The 18,494-nt window shown below is 41.2% G+C and overlaps 1 protein-coding gene across 11 annotated transcripts in view; it reads right to left on the bottom strand.

Annotated features, from left to right (window-relative positions):
* The window catches only part of fgfr2 (fibroblast growth factor receptor 2), a 154,984-nt gene that overhangs the window by 80,311 nt on the left and 56,179 nt on the right, over positions 1–18,494 (bottom strand). For 6 of the 11 annotated variants that reach the window (XM_080205727.1, XM_080205728.1, XM_080205729.1 and 3 more), the window contains exons 1-2: positions 10,476–10,888; positions 7,813–8,048 (exon numbers count right to left, since the gene is read on the bottom strand). In XM_080205727.1, coding sequence (XP_080061853.1) covers positions 7,813–8,048; positions 10,476–10,687 — 448 coding nt within the window. In that variant the 5' untranslated portion in view covers positions 10,688–10,888. Of the gene's footprint in view, positions 1–7,812; positions 8,049–9,876; positions 10,137–10,475; positions 10,889–13,125; positions 13,274–18,494 lie in introns of those variants that run through there. The other 5 variants (XM_080205735.1, XM_080205734.1, XM_080205738.1 and 2 more) reach the window with 5 other exon arrangements.

The following is an 18,494-nucleotide window of genomic DNA, read 5'->3' as shown; positions in this document are numbered from 1 at the left end:
TAATGCAGTTCGTGCTTCACTTCTCACTCTGATTCTGTGACTGGAACCTGAAACCTAGATGAAAAGCATTGTTCAGCTGGGTAGATAAACAAAGCAGAAGTTGGCTTCATAATTGAATGAAGCACTACTCAAAAAGCAGCAAAGCTGTTTGTGGAGCACACATTGACACTGCATTTACCTAGAAAACAGTAACCACATTTTACAAATAACTCACTGATTGAAATGTTTTGGAATGTCCTGCAAACAGGGAAGGTGTGATGTAGATGTCTTGTTTCGCTCTTCCACTAGGTCTCTAACTACTAGCTATAATCAGTGATATAGATCAAAACAGTACCAGATCTGCGCTGTTAATTCATCTGACTTCAATTGCCCATATTGATCCCAAACGAGCAGAGTGGCAAAAATAATTTGGTCTTTGCTTGTGTTCCTACTCACTATCCAACCACACCTCAGTTTGACAAAAGTGAGAAAATAAGAAGCAGCAGCAAGGTATCAAGTCTGCTTTGTCATTCAATCAAATCATGGCTGATCTTCTACACTAATTCCACTTTCCTATTCTATCTCGATTCACTTTGTGCCCAAGAATCTACTGATCTCTGCCTTGAATATATTCAACAATGCATTCACAGAACTCTTAATAAAAATATTCCTCATCTCAATTTTAACCTCTGTATGACTCCGACCCCAAGTTCTAAGGTTTCCAGCCACTGAGGGAAAACAGTCTCCCAGCACCTAGCCTGTTGAGCCCTCCAAGAACTTTATACACAAACAATGTCATAAGCTGTCATTTCCCCGAATAGATGCTCCAATCTACTTAATTTCTGGGTTCTTGGCAGTTAAGTTAAAGGTTTGGAGAAATTCTGAAAAGTGGAGGTGAAAATGGGGCTGTGACCAATCACCAAAACAAAGAATGAAGAAAAGTACACACAGGAACAGACCCTTCAGGCATCCACGCCTGCGCCAATCATGATGTCTGCCTAAACTAAAACTATGTGCACTTCGAGTCCGCATCCTTCCATTCCCATCTTAAAAAAAAATCCCCAGGTGACTGCACCTCACTGATTAAATTTGTGGGCATTTTCAGAATCATCAAAATTAAGATGCATACAAAGGCAAAATATTGAATAATGGACAACTTAAATGGTGTAGTCCAGCATCAGTCTGTGGGAGGTGATAAGCACAATGGAAATGACCATATTAACATTTCCCTATAATTAGATATATTGAAGAAATTATAATAACTACTATTGAGGTTTGTCAACTTTCACTTCTTGGGGATATATTAACCTCTTTCTGTCAAGTTTTCTCTTTACACTCACAAGCCAAGCAACTCCCAGCCATTACTAATTCAGCCAACCAGAAGACCAGTCTGAATGGACTCTACTAGGCCACATCTATCTAAATTTTCCTTCATTCTGCTGGGGCTGCTCTTTGTATACATCCTGGACAATCAGAAGTTCTTAACCAGTCACACAATGAGTAATAATCTTATTATCATTCACAGCAAAGTTGGAAATAAAGCAAAAAAGTAAAATCCACAACTGATGTGATTTGATATAAATACTGAAAAGAAATCCTCAGCAAGTCGGGCAGCATCTCAGGAGAGAGAAATGGAGCTAATCTTTCAGGCCAATGATCTCTCGCCAGAGCTGGAAGATGTCTGAAATGCAATAACAGGTTTCAAGCAAGTAAACTTGAGTTCCGAAGGCTGTAAAGTACATTATCAAAAGTTCCTCATGCTTACACTGAGCTTCAATGGAACAGTGCAGAACACTAAGGGAGGAGATCAGACTGACGATGGGGAGATTTTTAATTAATTCCACTTATAATTTTTATAACAATTCAACAATTTCAGTTCTCGGTGAGCTGTTGGTCACAATCCTGCTATTCCTGTCTCCTTGAGATCCATCTTCTGTCATTTTATTCATTCCATTACATCTCTTACTTTGCCTTGCACCATTATCCTTTTTTTCATTTAATCACTGCTGGCTTTCTGTCTATTACAGACCTTCCCTTTTGTTCTTTCCCTGCCTCCATTTTTGCTTAAGATTGGTTATATATTTTTCCTGTTCTGATGAAAAAATCATCAACTTGAAATGTTGGCTGGAATTCTATTTCCAGAGGCTTGTGAAAACATTCTGCTAACGCAGCTCGTGCTCCACTTCTCACTCCGATTCTGTGATTAGAGCCTGAAACCTAGATGAAAAGCACTGTTCAGTTGGATAGGTAAACAAATCAGAAATTAGCTTCCAAACTGAATGAAGAACTACTCAAAAAGCAGCAAAGCTGTTTGTGGGGCACACATCGACACTGCATTTACCTATAAAACAGTAACCACACTTTAAAAATAATTCAGTGACAGTGAAGTGTTTTGGAATGTCCTGTGGACAGGAAAGGTATGATATAAAATATCTTGTTTCACTCTTCCACTAACTGCTAGCTATGTCAGTGATAGATTGAAACAGTGCCAGATCTGTGCTGGCAGAACAGTGGCACAGTGGTTAGCATTGCTGCCGCACAGCTCTAGGACCCAGGTCCGAATCCCAGCTTGGGTGACTGTCTGTGTGGAATTTGCACATTCACCCCGTGTCTGTGTAGGTTTCCTTTAGGTGCTTCGATTTTCTCCAAAGATGTGCGGGTTAGGTGGATTGGCAATGCCGAATTGTCCCTTAGTGTCAGGGGGACTAGCTAGGGTCAATGCACTGAATGGCCTATTTCTGCATTGTGGGATTCTATGATGATTCTATAATTCTATGAATTCTCCAGCCATTCACCACCCCCCCCACAGCCGCTGGCAGAGAGAACAGAAAATTTGGCACTCAGCAAAATCTCCGTTCACTGCAGCAGGAGAATCCCACGGGTGTGAGGGGTCAGAGAATTCCAGCTGTTAACTCTGTTCTTCCCACTGTTGATGCTGCCTGACCTGCTGAATATTGCCAGCACTTTCAGCTTAATTTCAGTTTCCCAACATTTGCAATATTTTGCTTTTAATGATTTCATAGTATTTACAGCACAGAAAGAGGCTGTTCTGCCCAACAGCAATTTAACATGCCACTCTCAAACAACAGAATCTGTTCAAGAAGGATCTCTAAGAACTTTATATGTGGCAGTGCAGCAAATACTAAATTGCAACAAGCAGTATGCTCACATATTATCTCAGTGCCAGAACAGTACTATTTTAAAAGGATACATTACAATTATTGGTTTTGAGACACTGCAGTGACTGATATTCTTGTTTTCTCAGTGTTGGTTTGACCAATTCAGTATGTAATTTTGAAAATCTACTACTAAAGCGCTTTTTCTGTAAATCCTGACATGCTTAACACATGATGCCTATAAGGCCCTGACCCTTATGCTACTGAAAATAGAAAATTTATTTTAGTTTATCTGATTATAGAATTAATGAACGTTGTATTTTGATTATATTGTTTTTGACTTTCATAACTGATGAACATTTGTACATCAGATTGTGTCACCCTAAAGTGTGAAGCTTTCTTTTCACTTCACCACACTTTTTCAAGCTATCTATATTCCCAATGCACCCTTTACAAAACAACTCTAATGTGAACCAATTGCCCCAAAGTTGATTGTAATGCCTGTCAAAAATACTGTGTTGGCCTGCTAGAAATTACACTTCTATGAGTTTGTGCTGCCAATATATACTCCCTCCTCCCCTCTCAAATAAATGCGGTAACCTCCTCCCCCATAGGAGACTCTATCCAATCACTTAGCCAAGACAGCTGCTCACTGGAAACACTGGACTGAATGATAGGCAGCCCTGGAATTTGAACTGGCAATAATCTGATTGTGAGGTATGCATACCTTCCACTTCTACACCAGGTGTCCAATGCCTTGCCTGTTTTAATGTAAATATTAGTTTACATATGCTTTATGTCCAAATGCCATTATCGTGCTGGAATCTAGACAGATGATGGAACAAACTATTTACAAATGTGAGCCTTTGCCTCTATGTTCAAACAGGAGAACAGCAAAATCCACTTGGCTGCTCTTCTTTTACACATCACTGAGTTGACACCATCAACTTCACAGCTGCCAAAATGAAGTCCAAAGAGGCTTTAACCCACTTGGCTTAGGTTTTAAATAGCCTATTTGGCGGTTTTAGTAGCCACGTTCAGCATCGACTAATATCAGAAATTAACGTATTACGTTCCCTTATTTGGGAGCAACCTAGAAAGGAACAAAAACACCAGATAAAACTCTGAAGGTTTAACCTGCTTCATGCTAAAAACAATTTGAAGCTGCCAGCAGTGTTTGTTTATCTGGTGACCTTGATAATTGGGCATAGGTTAACTCAACTAATTCTTTGCCAAGTAGACACTGCCCAGAGCAAATGTCAGATGGTTCAATCGTATCTAATTTTACAGAAAACATCTAATATTTGGCAATGATGTGCTACAAACTCCTAGTTTAGCAACATTTGAACACAAAGCTTCAGCCAAAGGTTTATAATTCTCCTTTAAACGCAATGCCAAAATGTTAAAATGGAAGACAAATTATTTATGATTTGGACAGGATACCTCCATATCTACTTTAGCTGCTCAACTGTCCTGAATTTTAAGAATTTATATTTTGCAGGTCTTGACCTCACTCACTTCTAGAGTTCCTAAATACTGAAATAAGCAATTAGCCCTCCTTTTAGTTCTTGGTTACAAAAATGGTATATAACGCACAAAAATCACTTTTAAAAATGGATTTGATCTTTCCTTATTTCACAATCTAAGCAGGTCTCTTGCTCAAAGCTCTGTGTGTACCTTGGAAAACCCTTCAGCGATTGAAGACATGTCAGCCAGATGCCTGTTTCAATCCTCTTGGATCGGAGCATAGCCCAAAGGGCCGGAGAGTCAAAAACTCCTGAAAGGCCATGCCGACCCTAGGTTTTCATTTCACCTCTCCAAAGACCCACTTCTGTGCTCCAGGCTCAGTTTATGGAAATGAAAGGGGAACTTAGTGCAGGGCAGTTATATTTCTGCTCAATACCTAATTTAATGCCAGAGTGGCGCAGAGTCTGAAAAAAAGGAGTCTGGTTCACACTTGTGTATTGATTCTGCGCTTGTTGCTTAGGTGTGGAAAGGTGCATGACACAAATTAGGCTGTAGGCAATAGCTGAGCAAAGCCAAACCTCTGATGTGCAGTTTATCAAGAGTATAATTTTGACACAGCTGTAAGTGGGGGAAAGTGCCAAAGTTCCAGTTTGTAAAAAGGTCAAGTAGAAAGAAATGTGTAAACCAGTGTTTGTGTTTTTTAAACATGTATGGATTGATTAATTTGCACTGTAGGGTGTGACTCAAAGTCATTAGCATTCAAGAGTGCCAAATCTCTTTTGCAATAGGCACCTATTTTCAGTGATCCATCACAAAGATTATGTCCCTGATACCCTGATCAAGGATTATGCAGCTGAATTTTAGAAAACAGAGAGTATGACAGCAGGACGACACAGCTTTCATTCCCCATTGTAAGGAGTCTCAACACCAGGTTAAAGTCCAATAGGTTTATTTGGAATCACGAGTTTCGGAGCACTGTTCCTACATCAGGTGAGTCACCTGAATGAATCCACTGGACTTTAGTCTGGTGTTGGGAGACTTCTTACTATGCTCACTGTACTCCAATGCCGGCATCTCAACATCATTTCTTTCATTCCCCATGTCACTGCATTTCTGATCTTCATTATAGACTACTTTTGGGGGCAAGGCACATGTTATTAGGGGGAGAGGAAAATCATTCCCAGATCACTTGCTCAAACCTCCTAACAACTGGCTCAGAAACACAGGAGAAGATGGCCTGCTCAATATGCCTTTTGTTTAGCTTACGGAGATTCGGGCAGGGAACAATTCCAGTTTTCTCTGACAAGACTAAAACTTAGACCTCAGAATATAATTTTTTGCTGCAACTTAAAAAACGGTAAAGAAATAAAAGCCATTAACAACTCAGCTCATTTTCGCACATGTGCCCTATATTTTCACAATACATATTTTGAAAATACAAGGCAGAAAGACACCATGGCCCAAACAGGATTATTGTATTGTAGAGGTCTGTGTTTCATAAAGGTCTGAGTTAATGGTCACAATCCCAAATAGTATCTTACCGCGAGGCTGCTGTTAGGAATGTGCCGACAGGCTACATCATACAGTCATAAGATGTGGGTCTGCACCCACAGTTCCCCACGTGGTGAGCTTGTGATTTCAATTTGGGCAGTTGCCAATTGGAGGCCAGTCACTTCCCCAAAGGAAGGAGGGGGGGGGCAGGTGGTGGTGGTGGTGGTGACTGCAGCACCGATAGTGGCATTGAAACTATAGCTCTCATTTGTTTTCACCTGGTCTTTTACCTTGCTGTACAAATACTTCTCAATAGCATTCCATTCCTTTATCTCACTAGACAGAAGAAGAACGGACGTAGCATTGCTACACATGAGCTTTTGAGCGCCTAGCTTTCAAAATTTCACAATTAACTACAATGTACACTGAAACAACTGCTAAAATGAAAAAGTGTCCATGTTAGCGAACAAGAAGGTGTCCTTGTCCCTTTATGAAGGAACTTAAATGCGTTGAAAGATTCTCACTCTTTAAACAGCTCCTCTTATCCATAGGGTCGTATTTAACGAACATCTCTAAAACTGGAGATTCTATTCTACACTGAGCTAACTTGCACTCTCTGCACTACTTCCTTGTATTCTTGCTTACATAAATCAAATAACCATGACAGCTTCCAAGACCAGTTGCAACCAGCACTGGGTTGTCACTGAAAATGCTCATGTCACCAGCAGGAGGAAAATAATATAGATCTCATTAAATGGTGATGAGAACCTAACTGCTCTCTCTATATTCTCAGATTACCACCAAGCCAAAACACTAACTGCAATTTCCCTTGACTGTCGACAGACCCATAGACATAAGCCTTCATTCATTTATCTGTCCATCAGTTAAGAAGCCTCATTTATGTAAATTATGGCATAATTTTAAGTTGCATCCTTAGTAACAAAAGCTATTAAGGTAATGGCAACTGCTTTTAAACTGCTAATGGGAATGAATCATAGAACTGAGCAAGATCACCTGCGTCTTGACATTCCTTCACAATTTCTTTAAAAGTGTTGCTGTATTTTTGAGAACGTTGACATTTACTTAACATGTTGAATCTTCATTTAAAACAGAGAAAAAAAAATCAACTTCAGTATGATATCACACCAAAATCCTATTTTGACTGAGCCCTTCTAGAGCAATGGTTATGTACCAACGAATTCTTGGAACCACCTCACAGAATTGAGATCATTGCCAAAATAATGAGCAATTCAACCAAACTTCACTGATAAAGCTACATCAGAGTGGGTTCTCAATCACTGGAAGTCACTGAGCAGAAGCTGCTGAATATAAAATCACAATTAAATGCACTGCTGAGTGTGGCTTTTGAAGTGAAATGCTATCTCCCCTTTTAAGTATTTAAATGCTCAGTTGTGGTTTCTGATGTGAAGAAATGAGGAAGACTTACAAATTACAAGCAAAAGTAACTGGAAAATAGAGAAGTCTTGAAGACATGGGCCTTATGTGCACTTTCTGGTGCTGCTTGAAATAAGTAAAATGGTAAAGACCAAACATCAAACTTTTGCAAATGTCTCAGCTGTCCCATTATAAAGTAAGCAAGATACCAAAGTTTAATTACTGGCTCAGGCCAGTTAAACAAAATTTACTGGAGTAAGCTTAGAAGCACTAAGAAGGTTGAATTAGACAAAATGTGTCTTTATTTTCCCTTGATGTAACAATAACTGCCACTTAACATTGTAATCAATGCAATTTAACTTACCTTCAGTTTCTGAAGCACCATTATCAGTAGGCTTAAACTGTGGCCTTGCTGCAGCTAGTGCTGCCATGGTTAACATGGCCCAGCAGACGAAGTAACAACAACCCGGCATCCTGTTAGTGAAGATCCTTAGACCACCGCTGGAACTCCATCTGGTCTCTAATCCCATCTGAATTCTTGCGTATAGGCATGAAAGACCAATGTCCTCCTCTTTACTGTGTGGCTCCTCACTTGAAAGGCTGCAGAAAGAAGAATTAGCCTGTCAGTGGAACAATTGTGCAAACTTATTTCAATCCAAAGAGGAATGCTTTGCAGTTCCAATACTGAAAATGATGCTTCTTTTAAACTTTCTAACAGCAATGCTCATCAGTATAAAATTCATCTTCTGTTTAACAGTTATTTCTGGTGAAAATTTGCAGAAAAGGAACTTGGATCTACTTTCAAATAAGTAACTTTGAGCAGTCCTGTAACGATTTAAATATTGGGTAAACAATTCAAGGATATCTTTAGTTTCTAATTTTCCCATCATATCAAACCTGGAAGGCACGAATCCAGACATTATACGCGATAGTGAAATGCATCACAAAAGCCTAAAGAGTACAAATAATTCATAAGCAGTACTTAAGTTGATTTCATTCAGTTTTCCAGCCTGCATTCTTTCGGCAATGAAGATTTTAAAAGGCCTTACTGGAAAGCTAGCTTAGACCTATTGCACTAAACAAAAATGCTTCCTAGAAATAATACCGTTAAAGCGAATGCATACACTCCCAAAGTTTTTTTTCCCAGTGGGTGTTAAAAGTGCAAATGCAAGGGGACTGTTTCAGTCAATGTGCAGGGCTGTCCTCCAGAACAAGCACAAGGCATGTGGGGATTGCGACAGCAAACAAAGCTGCAAAACCTGAGGGATACACACTCTGACCTGAGTCAACACATGGGTCAAAATACATCAACACAGCAGCCTTACATAATAAGAAAAACAACTGATGAAAATAAAATCGACGTTTGAGAATAAATGTCTATGATGAGAGATATCTGGCTCCAGCCTCCACTGTGAAAAGATCTACGTAAACACAGTTTAACCCTTTCACATTTACAAAATATAATCCAAGTTTGATTGCAGGGAATTTGAATGAAACAGACTTTTAGGATCGGTTGTCCTCTAAAGTGACCTAACAGCTTGTATGAGTGAAAAATTAACTTGTTCATACTACATAGCTGTTCTCCAAAAGTTCCACTGGTGTTCCAGTACAAGTTCAAATGTGATGCCTTTCACTTCAGCGGATTTAACATCCCTAAATACGTTTTACTTGCATAAAGATGACTACACAGAGCAGGTGATCCAGAATTCAAATCAATATACTACTAAAAGTAGCATCTGGCCATAAATGTTGAACACATACTGCTAATGGATCACAGCCTTAACAAGCAAAAACTTTCAAACAATCTCTCTCTCTCCAGAGCATAGATGTATTCCTGTTGTGAAAACTGGATACCATGACATTCATTTTTCAGAAAATATTTTCTCAAATATATCTCTTCATTTTACATGTGGGGCATTTAAGTACAAAACCAAAATGCTTCACAAGCAAAGAACAGACTTTCTTCATATAATTAAGTTGTAAACCCTGTAAAACAGATCATTGGGTTGATAGAAGTGACAGAATTCTAATCCTGCTTTTATGTCAATGATATTTGTTACAAAACATGCAGGTCGACAGTCTGTCAGTTGACCTTTTTCCACAAACTAGAATTAGTTTTACACTGGTCTAATTTTTCATCCAAATGCACTGTCAGCAGACTTTGAACAGCTAACTGGAGATTCTGCTTTCCTCACTGTAACAATTCACAGCCCCTTCCACTGAAAGTGACAGGAAAGTGTGGCGATAAACAATATCAGCTCACAACTCTCAACTGTATAAACATTCCGAAAAATTACTGCAGCTGGCCGTAAAATTATATGCTTAAAAAACAGTTAAACGTGTGGAATAATCTTACAAAGATTTGATACATTGCGGTAAATAAGAAAAAAATGCCATTTAGAAAAAAAGTGCGAGTCTTAAGAAGTACCTCGAGTTGAGTACAGCATTGGACATGCGATTTTTCTCCTGAGTATTCACATATTGGCTCCTTGCAGTAATACAGAAACGCACAGCAATCCTTGACGGACTTCCTTCCACAGTGAAAGCTGGACCTTTTTTTGAAAGGGAACTTTGTCTCCCTCCACAGACTACACTGGGGAGGAGCTGTCAGGCTAATCTGATTGATGGTCTCAATGCCACCCGCTCTTCAAGCCATTTTCACCTCATCACATACCTGCCCAAATTATTCTAAACATGGGAAAGGCTGCAGGCTTGTGAGAAGCACTGCATTCCTGCAAGCCAAATTAAAAAAAAACTCTCCCTGCGCAGTTTGCAAGTGAGCACTTGTTCCACATTGACTAATGTAATTTAACTTGATCACACAGTCATTTCATTATTTTACAACTCAAACTACTTTTTTGTGTTCTCTTTTTGCTTTTGTCCCTTTGGGCCACCAAAAGTGTGGCATTCAAATTAAACATGAAATAAGAGAGATAAGAAATTTTGATTTCAAACAGATTACATTCAAGTGCAATTTTTTTGGCAAACAATAATTGCCTGCAATCCAACACAGCTTGGTAGAATTACCTTTTACTACTACAGCAGGAATATGACCCAGGCTCCCCACAGCAGGCGTGTGCACAAGATGAATTAAAGTAAGGAATGTGGGATCCCTTGGGTTGTCCTCTAGAAACAGGAGTTGTGCCTGGACTACTTAGCTCCAACTGCCATAGGTCTCTGAGGAAAGCTTGATTATTTGGGATCAGTGGAAACGTGACCCAAACACACACATCCAGCATGCGGCTCTCGCAGAATGAAATAAAGTGTCCATCTCGCTCAGTAACTTTTTTTCCCCCCCAACAGGAACCTAAACCACAAGGGGTTGCAATCGTCCTGATTGTATCTCTGTGATAAAACAAAAAAAGGCAACAATGCAGAATAAAAAGCAGAAACCGCAGCCCCCGTGCTGCTGGATTCACTTCATTCACAAGCTCGCTCGCTGCGAGCTCAAAAGCCTTCTGGTGCCTGTAAATCTTTTTTCTTTCTCCACCCCCTCCCCTCTTTGGTCACTCCCCCTGTGTTTGTAATCTGAACCTGTTCCTGAACTGAGCTCCATCATCAAACAAGCAGAGCAAACTGCCTCTGCCAATCAAATCAGTTTCCGTGGGCCAGGCTGTAACTCCTCTGACTTCACGGCGTGTAGAACTTGGCATACAGTCTGCTGGCATGTCCCCCCCCTCCCCTCCCCTCCCCCCAAATCCAGCCTATTCCCAACGCATGAACGTACATTTCCAAGACTGGTAGCTGCTGCATTCAAATAGAAAGATGAATGCAGAAACAGGAAGCAACGAGACACTGGGGCATTCACTAACATCTACCTATTAGTTACTTTAGAAAGCAGCATTCGGGTTACACAATGACAAGACGGACAGCATTTCTGTCTCTCCCCCCCCCCGCTTTAGCAGCAATTCAGGGAGTATACTCCTTTAGGCTGAAAGAACAGCAATCAATCAACAGCAGTTCATTTGGCTAAACGAATTACCATTAAAGTAATGCCTCGCAATTCTTAAAGGGATAGCAATTACACAACGTGGACAGAAAAAGAGAAAAAAAAGGAGTGCGCACAATAAAGAGTATAAAACAATGATCATAGTAAACAATTCCATTATGAGATATTTTGAGGGAAAAAGCTTATCACAGCAAGCTTGAGGAATCTTTCACACCAGTTATGTTTTTGAATAGAACCATAATCTATTCACTGATTGTATTAAGTGATTGGCTGCCTTCGAACTCCTTCAAGGTTCTGCTGAATGTGAATGGTATGGCTAATACGCCTATTATTGAGCCCCCCAGTGGCGTGTGAATGGACAAATAGACACTACTCAGCAGACTTGGGACCAAGGGCAGTAAAGCCATCAGGGTTCAGCCAGCAAAGAGAACAATAGCTTTAAGTCTTAAACAAGAGCTGGGACTGACAAGGACCCCATTCAGTGTATCTTCACCCCCCAGAGGGGATCCATTTTATTTTGTCTTTCTCCAACAAAATATCTCAAGTAGCCTAAACTCTTGAAAGACCCCAGGGACTTTCTTTAAAACAAATTCTGCCGTTCTAAATGTTATACTGAAACATCAATAAGCAGCTAGGGCATTAAGGAAAAGCGATAGATTGAACAGTGCTCCTCAATAATAAAATGTAGAGATACTCTGACAGTGCAGGACATCAATTTACCATTTCACTGGAATGCACTGCAACCACTATTGGAAAAGCATATGCAGTGTCTCAATGCAAGAAAAATGTTACATTCGTTATCCTGTTTCTTTAACACCCAACATTTCTTTTAATGAGACAAGGGAACTCAATTCATTTTTCACCTCCTGTTAGACTTACATTTACAAATGCCCTTTTTATGGTGGATACATGGCTGGTACTCTATATATAACATTTAGCCAGAACCACAAGACAATTTTGTCCTCCAATTTTCTCACTTCCTCTAAAGTTTAAAGCTAAAGTTTATTTATTAGTCACAAGTAGGCTTACATTAAATACTGCAATGAAGTTACTGTGAAAATCCCCTAGTCGCCACATTCTGGCACCTGTTCAGGTACACTGAGGGAGAATTTAGCATGGCCAATGCACCTAACCAGCATATCTTTCCAACTGTGGGAGGAAACCAGAGCACTCAAAGGAAACCCACACAGACATGGGGAGAACGTGCAGACTCCACAGAGTGACCGGAAGCAGGAATTGATCCTGGGTCCCTGGAACTGTGAGGCAGCAGTGCTAACCACCGTGCCGCGTAAACTCTGGATCCCCCTGGATGATCCTTCAAGCAGCCATGCCCCTCTTCACCTAATACTTTGCCCATTGTATTATTCTTTACCATGAGCACGGACAGTGAGTATACAGACTATTCAACCATCAGAAGCATCACAGTTGAACCCAATTCCGCCCTCACCAAACCTTCACAGGTGTGCGTCTCTGGCAGAGGTCACAGAATACAGATGAAAAACTTTAGCTGAGTATTTTCCCTTCCAAATAGCCCAAAGTTGGGGAGGCAATTGAAACAGTCCCCACGACAACAGACACTTTTAGTTATCTCAACATAAATCAAGCAAAAACATTCATTTTCATACCAAAGTCTTGCATTTCTAACATAAAAGATAGATCTGTGATCACATGAATAAAAATATGCAGGTATCAAAGCGTTTTAAAAACCATTACAGTATATCAATGTACCTTACATCACAATATGCTGACAACTTCTGAGAGTAAAGCACAGAGCTCGTTTTTCCTCAGCTACAAGCCTCCAATGGCAGAATCTGCCACTATATTATCCAAATAGACAGGTTACTTTGAAATACCCATTCAGGCAATGGTGCCAGAACGTCTGAACAGAGCCTGCTCCAGCAGTAGAGAAAAAAATACTGCGCCTTTTAAACGGCAATTAATTACTTCAAAGTGTATTTTGATAGCACGGAAGAGAGGAGAAACAAAAAGGGAGGAGCCTTCAAAATGTAAACTATTTCTAAATATTGCTGGCTTGTATTGAGCATGGTGTGGTTTTGGACTTGTTACAAAGGGAGCATGTGCTTTCAGAAATCCTTTGGTTTTATACTAGGATAGCTCCAATCTATATATATTTGGAATAGTTCTGAGTTACTGAAATGCACAGTAACTGTCATAATAAGATGACTTATACAAGTTAGCAGTGACAGTGTTTAGAAATTGAAAAGTAAATCAAAGGATAAATTAGAGGTTCCTATGATAGCACATTCCAACCTCAGACAGTAAACATCAGTTTTTTCTAATGAAGCAGCATATAAAATATGTTGTACATTATCCACCTCAGAGTTTGGAATCAGGTTTGCTCTGTTCAAACTTTGAAGGGGCACAGATTAGGCCGACTTTCCTTCCTTTCATCTCTGCTAGGAAGCTTCTGCTCACTATTTTCTTAACAATGCAAATAAGATCATGAGCTTGCGCTGGAACCACTTTAGGGATCAGCTAATGCAGACACATACACACACGTTTAACAAATGTTATGTACTGACAGGTTGGTGTATGGTGATTGGCAGTCACATATTATATGATCAGTTAATGCAGACACATGCACATATGCTTAACAAATGTTATGTACTGACAGGCTGGTACAAGGTGATTGGCACTCATTATTTCTGGGTCCATGCTTGATCAACCTGTCATTTTAAGTTATTACACACCAATGTAAATGATCCTGCTGCTGTGCCCAATTCCGCCATTAGAGGCTGCTTCTCCATTGATAATGAGAACCTGGTAAACCACAACTCAAAGCAAAATTAGGCAAATTAGGATTTGTTTTGGGACCTGGATATTTGAACCTGTTCAGCCCCTGAATCTCGCAACACAGTTTCCAGCCACGCTCTTACCAGTTGCCTGAAAAATGTCTCTGATTCTACACTTCCAGTGGCAACTGTTGCTCATGGTAGTATTGCAGTGCAAATGCAGACACAGGATTTTCTTCATCTGCTATAAAGAGTGCAATGTAATGTGTTTGCCTGAATTCTAATGTGGACTCTCTACAAGTATGACTCCCCATCAGATGCACAGAGGAGAATTTATCAAATTCAAAGTATACTGAATATTTAAATAAAGTAAGTAAATCACACAAAACAAGAGGGTGTGACACTTATCAATTTTTAGAAAGAAAAATGTGTCAAATGTAAACCAAACAAAAATCACGTGGAAACCAGAAATGACCGCACTGGAACTTTCCAAGATGTATTACTGGTTCATAATTGACTGCTCAGTGGTTGTTCCACTTGATTTAACTTCTACACTCAAAACCTGCCCATCTGTTTGATTGACATCCCAATAGGAACGAAATGGATTTTCTTTCCCTCCTGTGCAGCTATGAAACAATACCATACACACCTACAAAAGTATGACCAAAACCACAAAAATGTTGACTCTCCCCTTGCATATTAAAAACAGATATCTCACTCTGTGGCAGATGTCTGAAGGCGGCGCTAGCTTATATTATCCTGAAGTAATCCTCGTTTTTTTTAAATCACCACACCTCAAGAGGCGCCTAATTTACAGCTGATAAAGAGACAGCTGCATGCCTGCACCATTGTGCAATTCCATAAATTCTTCGGCACTTATCAGAATTCAGAACAAAAAGTATAATTGTTGGGCTCATTTTATTGTGTTGCCATATGTAGAACATACAGGGCAGAACCAGGCAATTCTGTCCAACCACACTGTACTCTAAACACGTTCCGCAAATTCATTACCAAACTTCAATTCATGCAAGTAAGTTGATCGACTGACAAAACCGACAGTCGAGTTTTGTTTGATCTTACAAACATGATTTATTATTCCGCTAATGATTTGAAGGATGTTGTTGGTCTCACAAAAGAGGTTCAGAGGCTCCTACGGTTGAACAATGGTGTTTATTGGTAACAAAATCCATAAAATTTCTACAATGCAGAAGGAGGTCATTTAGCCCACACTGAGTCTGTACCGACTCTCTGACAGAGCATTTTTATCCAGGCCCACCCTCGCCCTATACCTGTAACCCTACACATTCACCCACAGTCTCTCATACCTACACATCTTTGGACACCAAGGGGCAATTTAGCATGGCCAATCCACCTAACCGCACATCTTTGGACTGTGGGAGGAAACTGGAGCACCCAGAGGAAACCTATGCAGAGATGGGGAGAATGTGAAAACTCCACAATATTCTAAGGCTGGAATTGAACCTGAGTCTCTGGCACTGTGAGACAGCTGTATTAACCATTGTGCCACCCAAGTCTGCACTGACTGTCCCTCCAACTGAGCATCTTACCCAGCCCCTATCCCTGTAACCCACATATTCATCCTGCTAATCCTCCTAACCTACACATCTTACAACACTAAGGGGCAATTTAGCATGAGCTATCAACCTAACCCACACATCTTTGGAACGTGAGAGGAAACTAAAAGCACCCGGAGGAAACCTACACAGACATGGGACAACGTTTAAACTCCACTGTCACCCAGGGCTGGAATTGAACCTGGGTCCCTGGTGCTGTGAGGCAGCTGTGCTAACCACTGTGCCACCCCCATAACTGTTCACATATGTACAATGTCACCCAAACTATGAGCTAACTCCAAGCTGACTTCTACATAGGTCTCTGCATAATCCTAGACAGACCTGGGTCCCTTGTCATGTGACCTTTTACATCATACTGTGGGAAATAATTCTTTATCAACACCCATCTGCTTTAATGGACACCGTAGATTTGTTCCATTCCTCCTGGGGACTGTGTTCACTCCATTGTGTCATGGTATGAACACAAGTTTTCTTTTTCCGTGGGGTCTGCCATAATCCTTCTGGGAGTTGATACCGTTGGGAGAATTCTCTCATTTTGAGACTAAGTGCTGTGCCGGGGGTGGAAATGTGAAGTGTTTCTCACTGTGGCGGTTTCCAGGAAACACAAATATTCCAGCCCTAACCTCATTATTTATGCACCCGAATGGTTTATGTCATGTTCCATGGCAGTACAGGCCTGGATGGCGTGTAGACTGCTGTCATTTCTAGATGCCGTATTAAAAAGGTGCTCAACACCACTGACCCACTATTCAAGAAAGGTGGTCCTCCCAAAAAAGAAGATGGGAACATTCTGAGACTGGAAGATGGACCCACAGTTACGGTGTTCCAGGATCCAAGGTTGGACGTGGCCTCCATCCTGAACTCCGGATGCAGCCCCAGGCCTTGTTCAGATGAGGCCTGACATCTGCATGGCATGTTGTTCCAAACACGTTTCACACCAGCACCACGGGGTGGGGGTTTGACCTTTCAGTTGCATCCCATTAACGAGATGGTTAATGAGGCTCACACCATAAGAAATAGGAGCAGCAGGCCATCTAGCCCTTCGAGCCTGCCCCGCCATTCAATAAGATCATGGCTGATCTGAAGTGGCTCAGTTCCACTTTCCCGCTTTCTCCCCATAACCCTTAATTCCCCTGTCTATCAGAAACCTATCTACCCGTGACTTAAATATATTCAGCGAGGTAGCCTCCACCACTTCAACGGGCAGAGAATGCCAGAGATTCACCACCCTTTGAGTGAAGAAGTTCCTCCTCAACTCTGATCTAAACTGCGCCCCCCCGCCCCCCATCTTGAGGCTGTGCCCTCTCGTCCTGCTATCCTTTTTAAGTGCAAAGAACCTCTCTACCTCTACCCTATCCAACCCTTTCATTATCTTATACGTCTCTATAAGATCCCCCCTCATCCTTCTAAACTCCGAGTACAGACCCAGTCTATTTAGTCTTTCATCATAGTCTAACCCCCTCATCTCCAGTATCAGCCTAGTGAACCTCCTCTGCACTCCCTCCAAGGCCAATATATCCTTCCGCAAGTGCGGCGACCAAAACTGCAAACAGTACTCCAGCTGCGGCCTCACCAGTGCCCTGTACAGTTGCAGCAAGACCTCTCCACTTTTATATTCTATCCCCCTCGCTATAAAAGGCCAACATTCCATTTGCCTTCCTGATCACCTGCTGCACCTGCAGACTGGGTTTTTGCGACTCGTGCACAAGGACCCCCAGGTCCCTCTGCACCGTAGCATGCTGCAGCTTTTCGCCTTTTAAATAATAATCCCTCCTACTATTATTTCTGCCAAAGTGGATAACCTCACACTTGCTAACATTATACTCCATCTGCCAGGTCCTCACCCACTCGCTCAGCCTATCCAGATCCCTCTGCAGACTTTCCACGCCCTCCACGCAATTTGCTTTTCCACTCATCTTCGTGTCATCAGCAAATTTTGTCACCCTACACTCAGCCCCCTCCTCCTGATCATCTACATAAATGGTAAATAGTTGAGGCCCCAGCACCGATCCCTGCGGCACTCCAGCCTCTGGTGGGTTTTCCGATCCATCATGGTGGGCACCAGCAGATTCATGTTGGTATGAAACGGATTTCTGGATCTCCTGCCATATTCTCCCACCATCGATCATGCTGGTGGGAGGGAAGAATTCAGCCCTACATCTCCATTTTATTTGAATGTTCCTCATACATAACTTAAAACGTACAGTTTAGCTTTCACTTCAACACACTGTTCTTTACTGAGCTTTTGTACCTGACCGAGATGCTCTCTGGCGAATTGATGGCCACTCCACTTCTGCTCTAGTATTGCCTTGCTGCTGTGGACCTCTGCTGGAAACTGCAGTTTCACTGTGTTCCCCAGTCTGACAACAACTTCTTGAGCCTTGTGATTGGGATTCATTCTCTTGCTGGTCTTTCCAATGTGCATCATTCCACCTGAGATATGGCTGGTCTGATCAATGAGGAACTTTCTCCACCTACAAGGGAGTTTAGAATGTTCAAGTGTGTAATCATCCTAACACAACATTCGAGTGTGTTAGGGTGATTAAAAGGTGATTTCCAACTGATTACTTCAGGGTTTTTTTCTTAACAGAGCTTGGTGGCAGGTATGGTGTAGTCTCTGAACGCAGGTTGGTTACAGTGATCAACAAAATGGACTATTCTGACTGATTAATAGCCTGAAGATGTTTAATGACTCGTTCAGCCTTAGAACTGAATTTTTGCTCACTTTTGCTAGGTCCTTTGACTCTGC

The sequence above is a fragment of the Carcharhinus amblyrhynchos genome, chromosome 17 (genome assembly GCF_965287045.1).
Source record: "Carcharhinus amblyrhynchos chromosome 17, sCarAmb.v2.hapA, whole genome shotgun sequence".
NCBI classification, from domain to species: Eukaryota; Metazoa; Chordata; class Chondrichthyes; order Carcharhiniformes; family Carcharhinidae; genus Carcharhinus; species Carcharhinus amblyrhynchos.
This window is presented reverse-complemented; position numbering and strand designations above follow the sequence as displayed.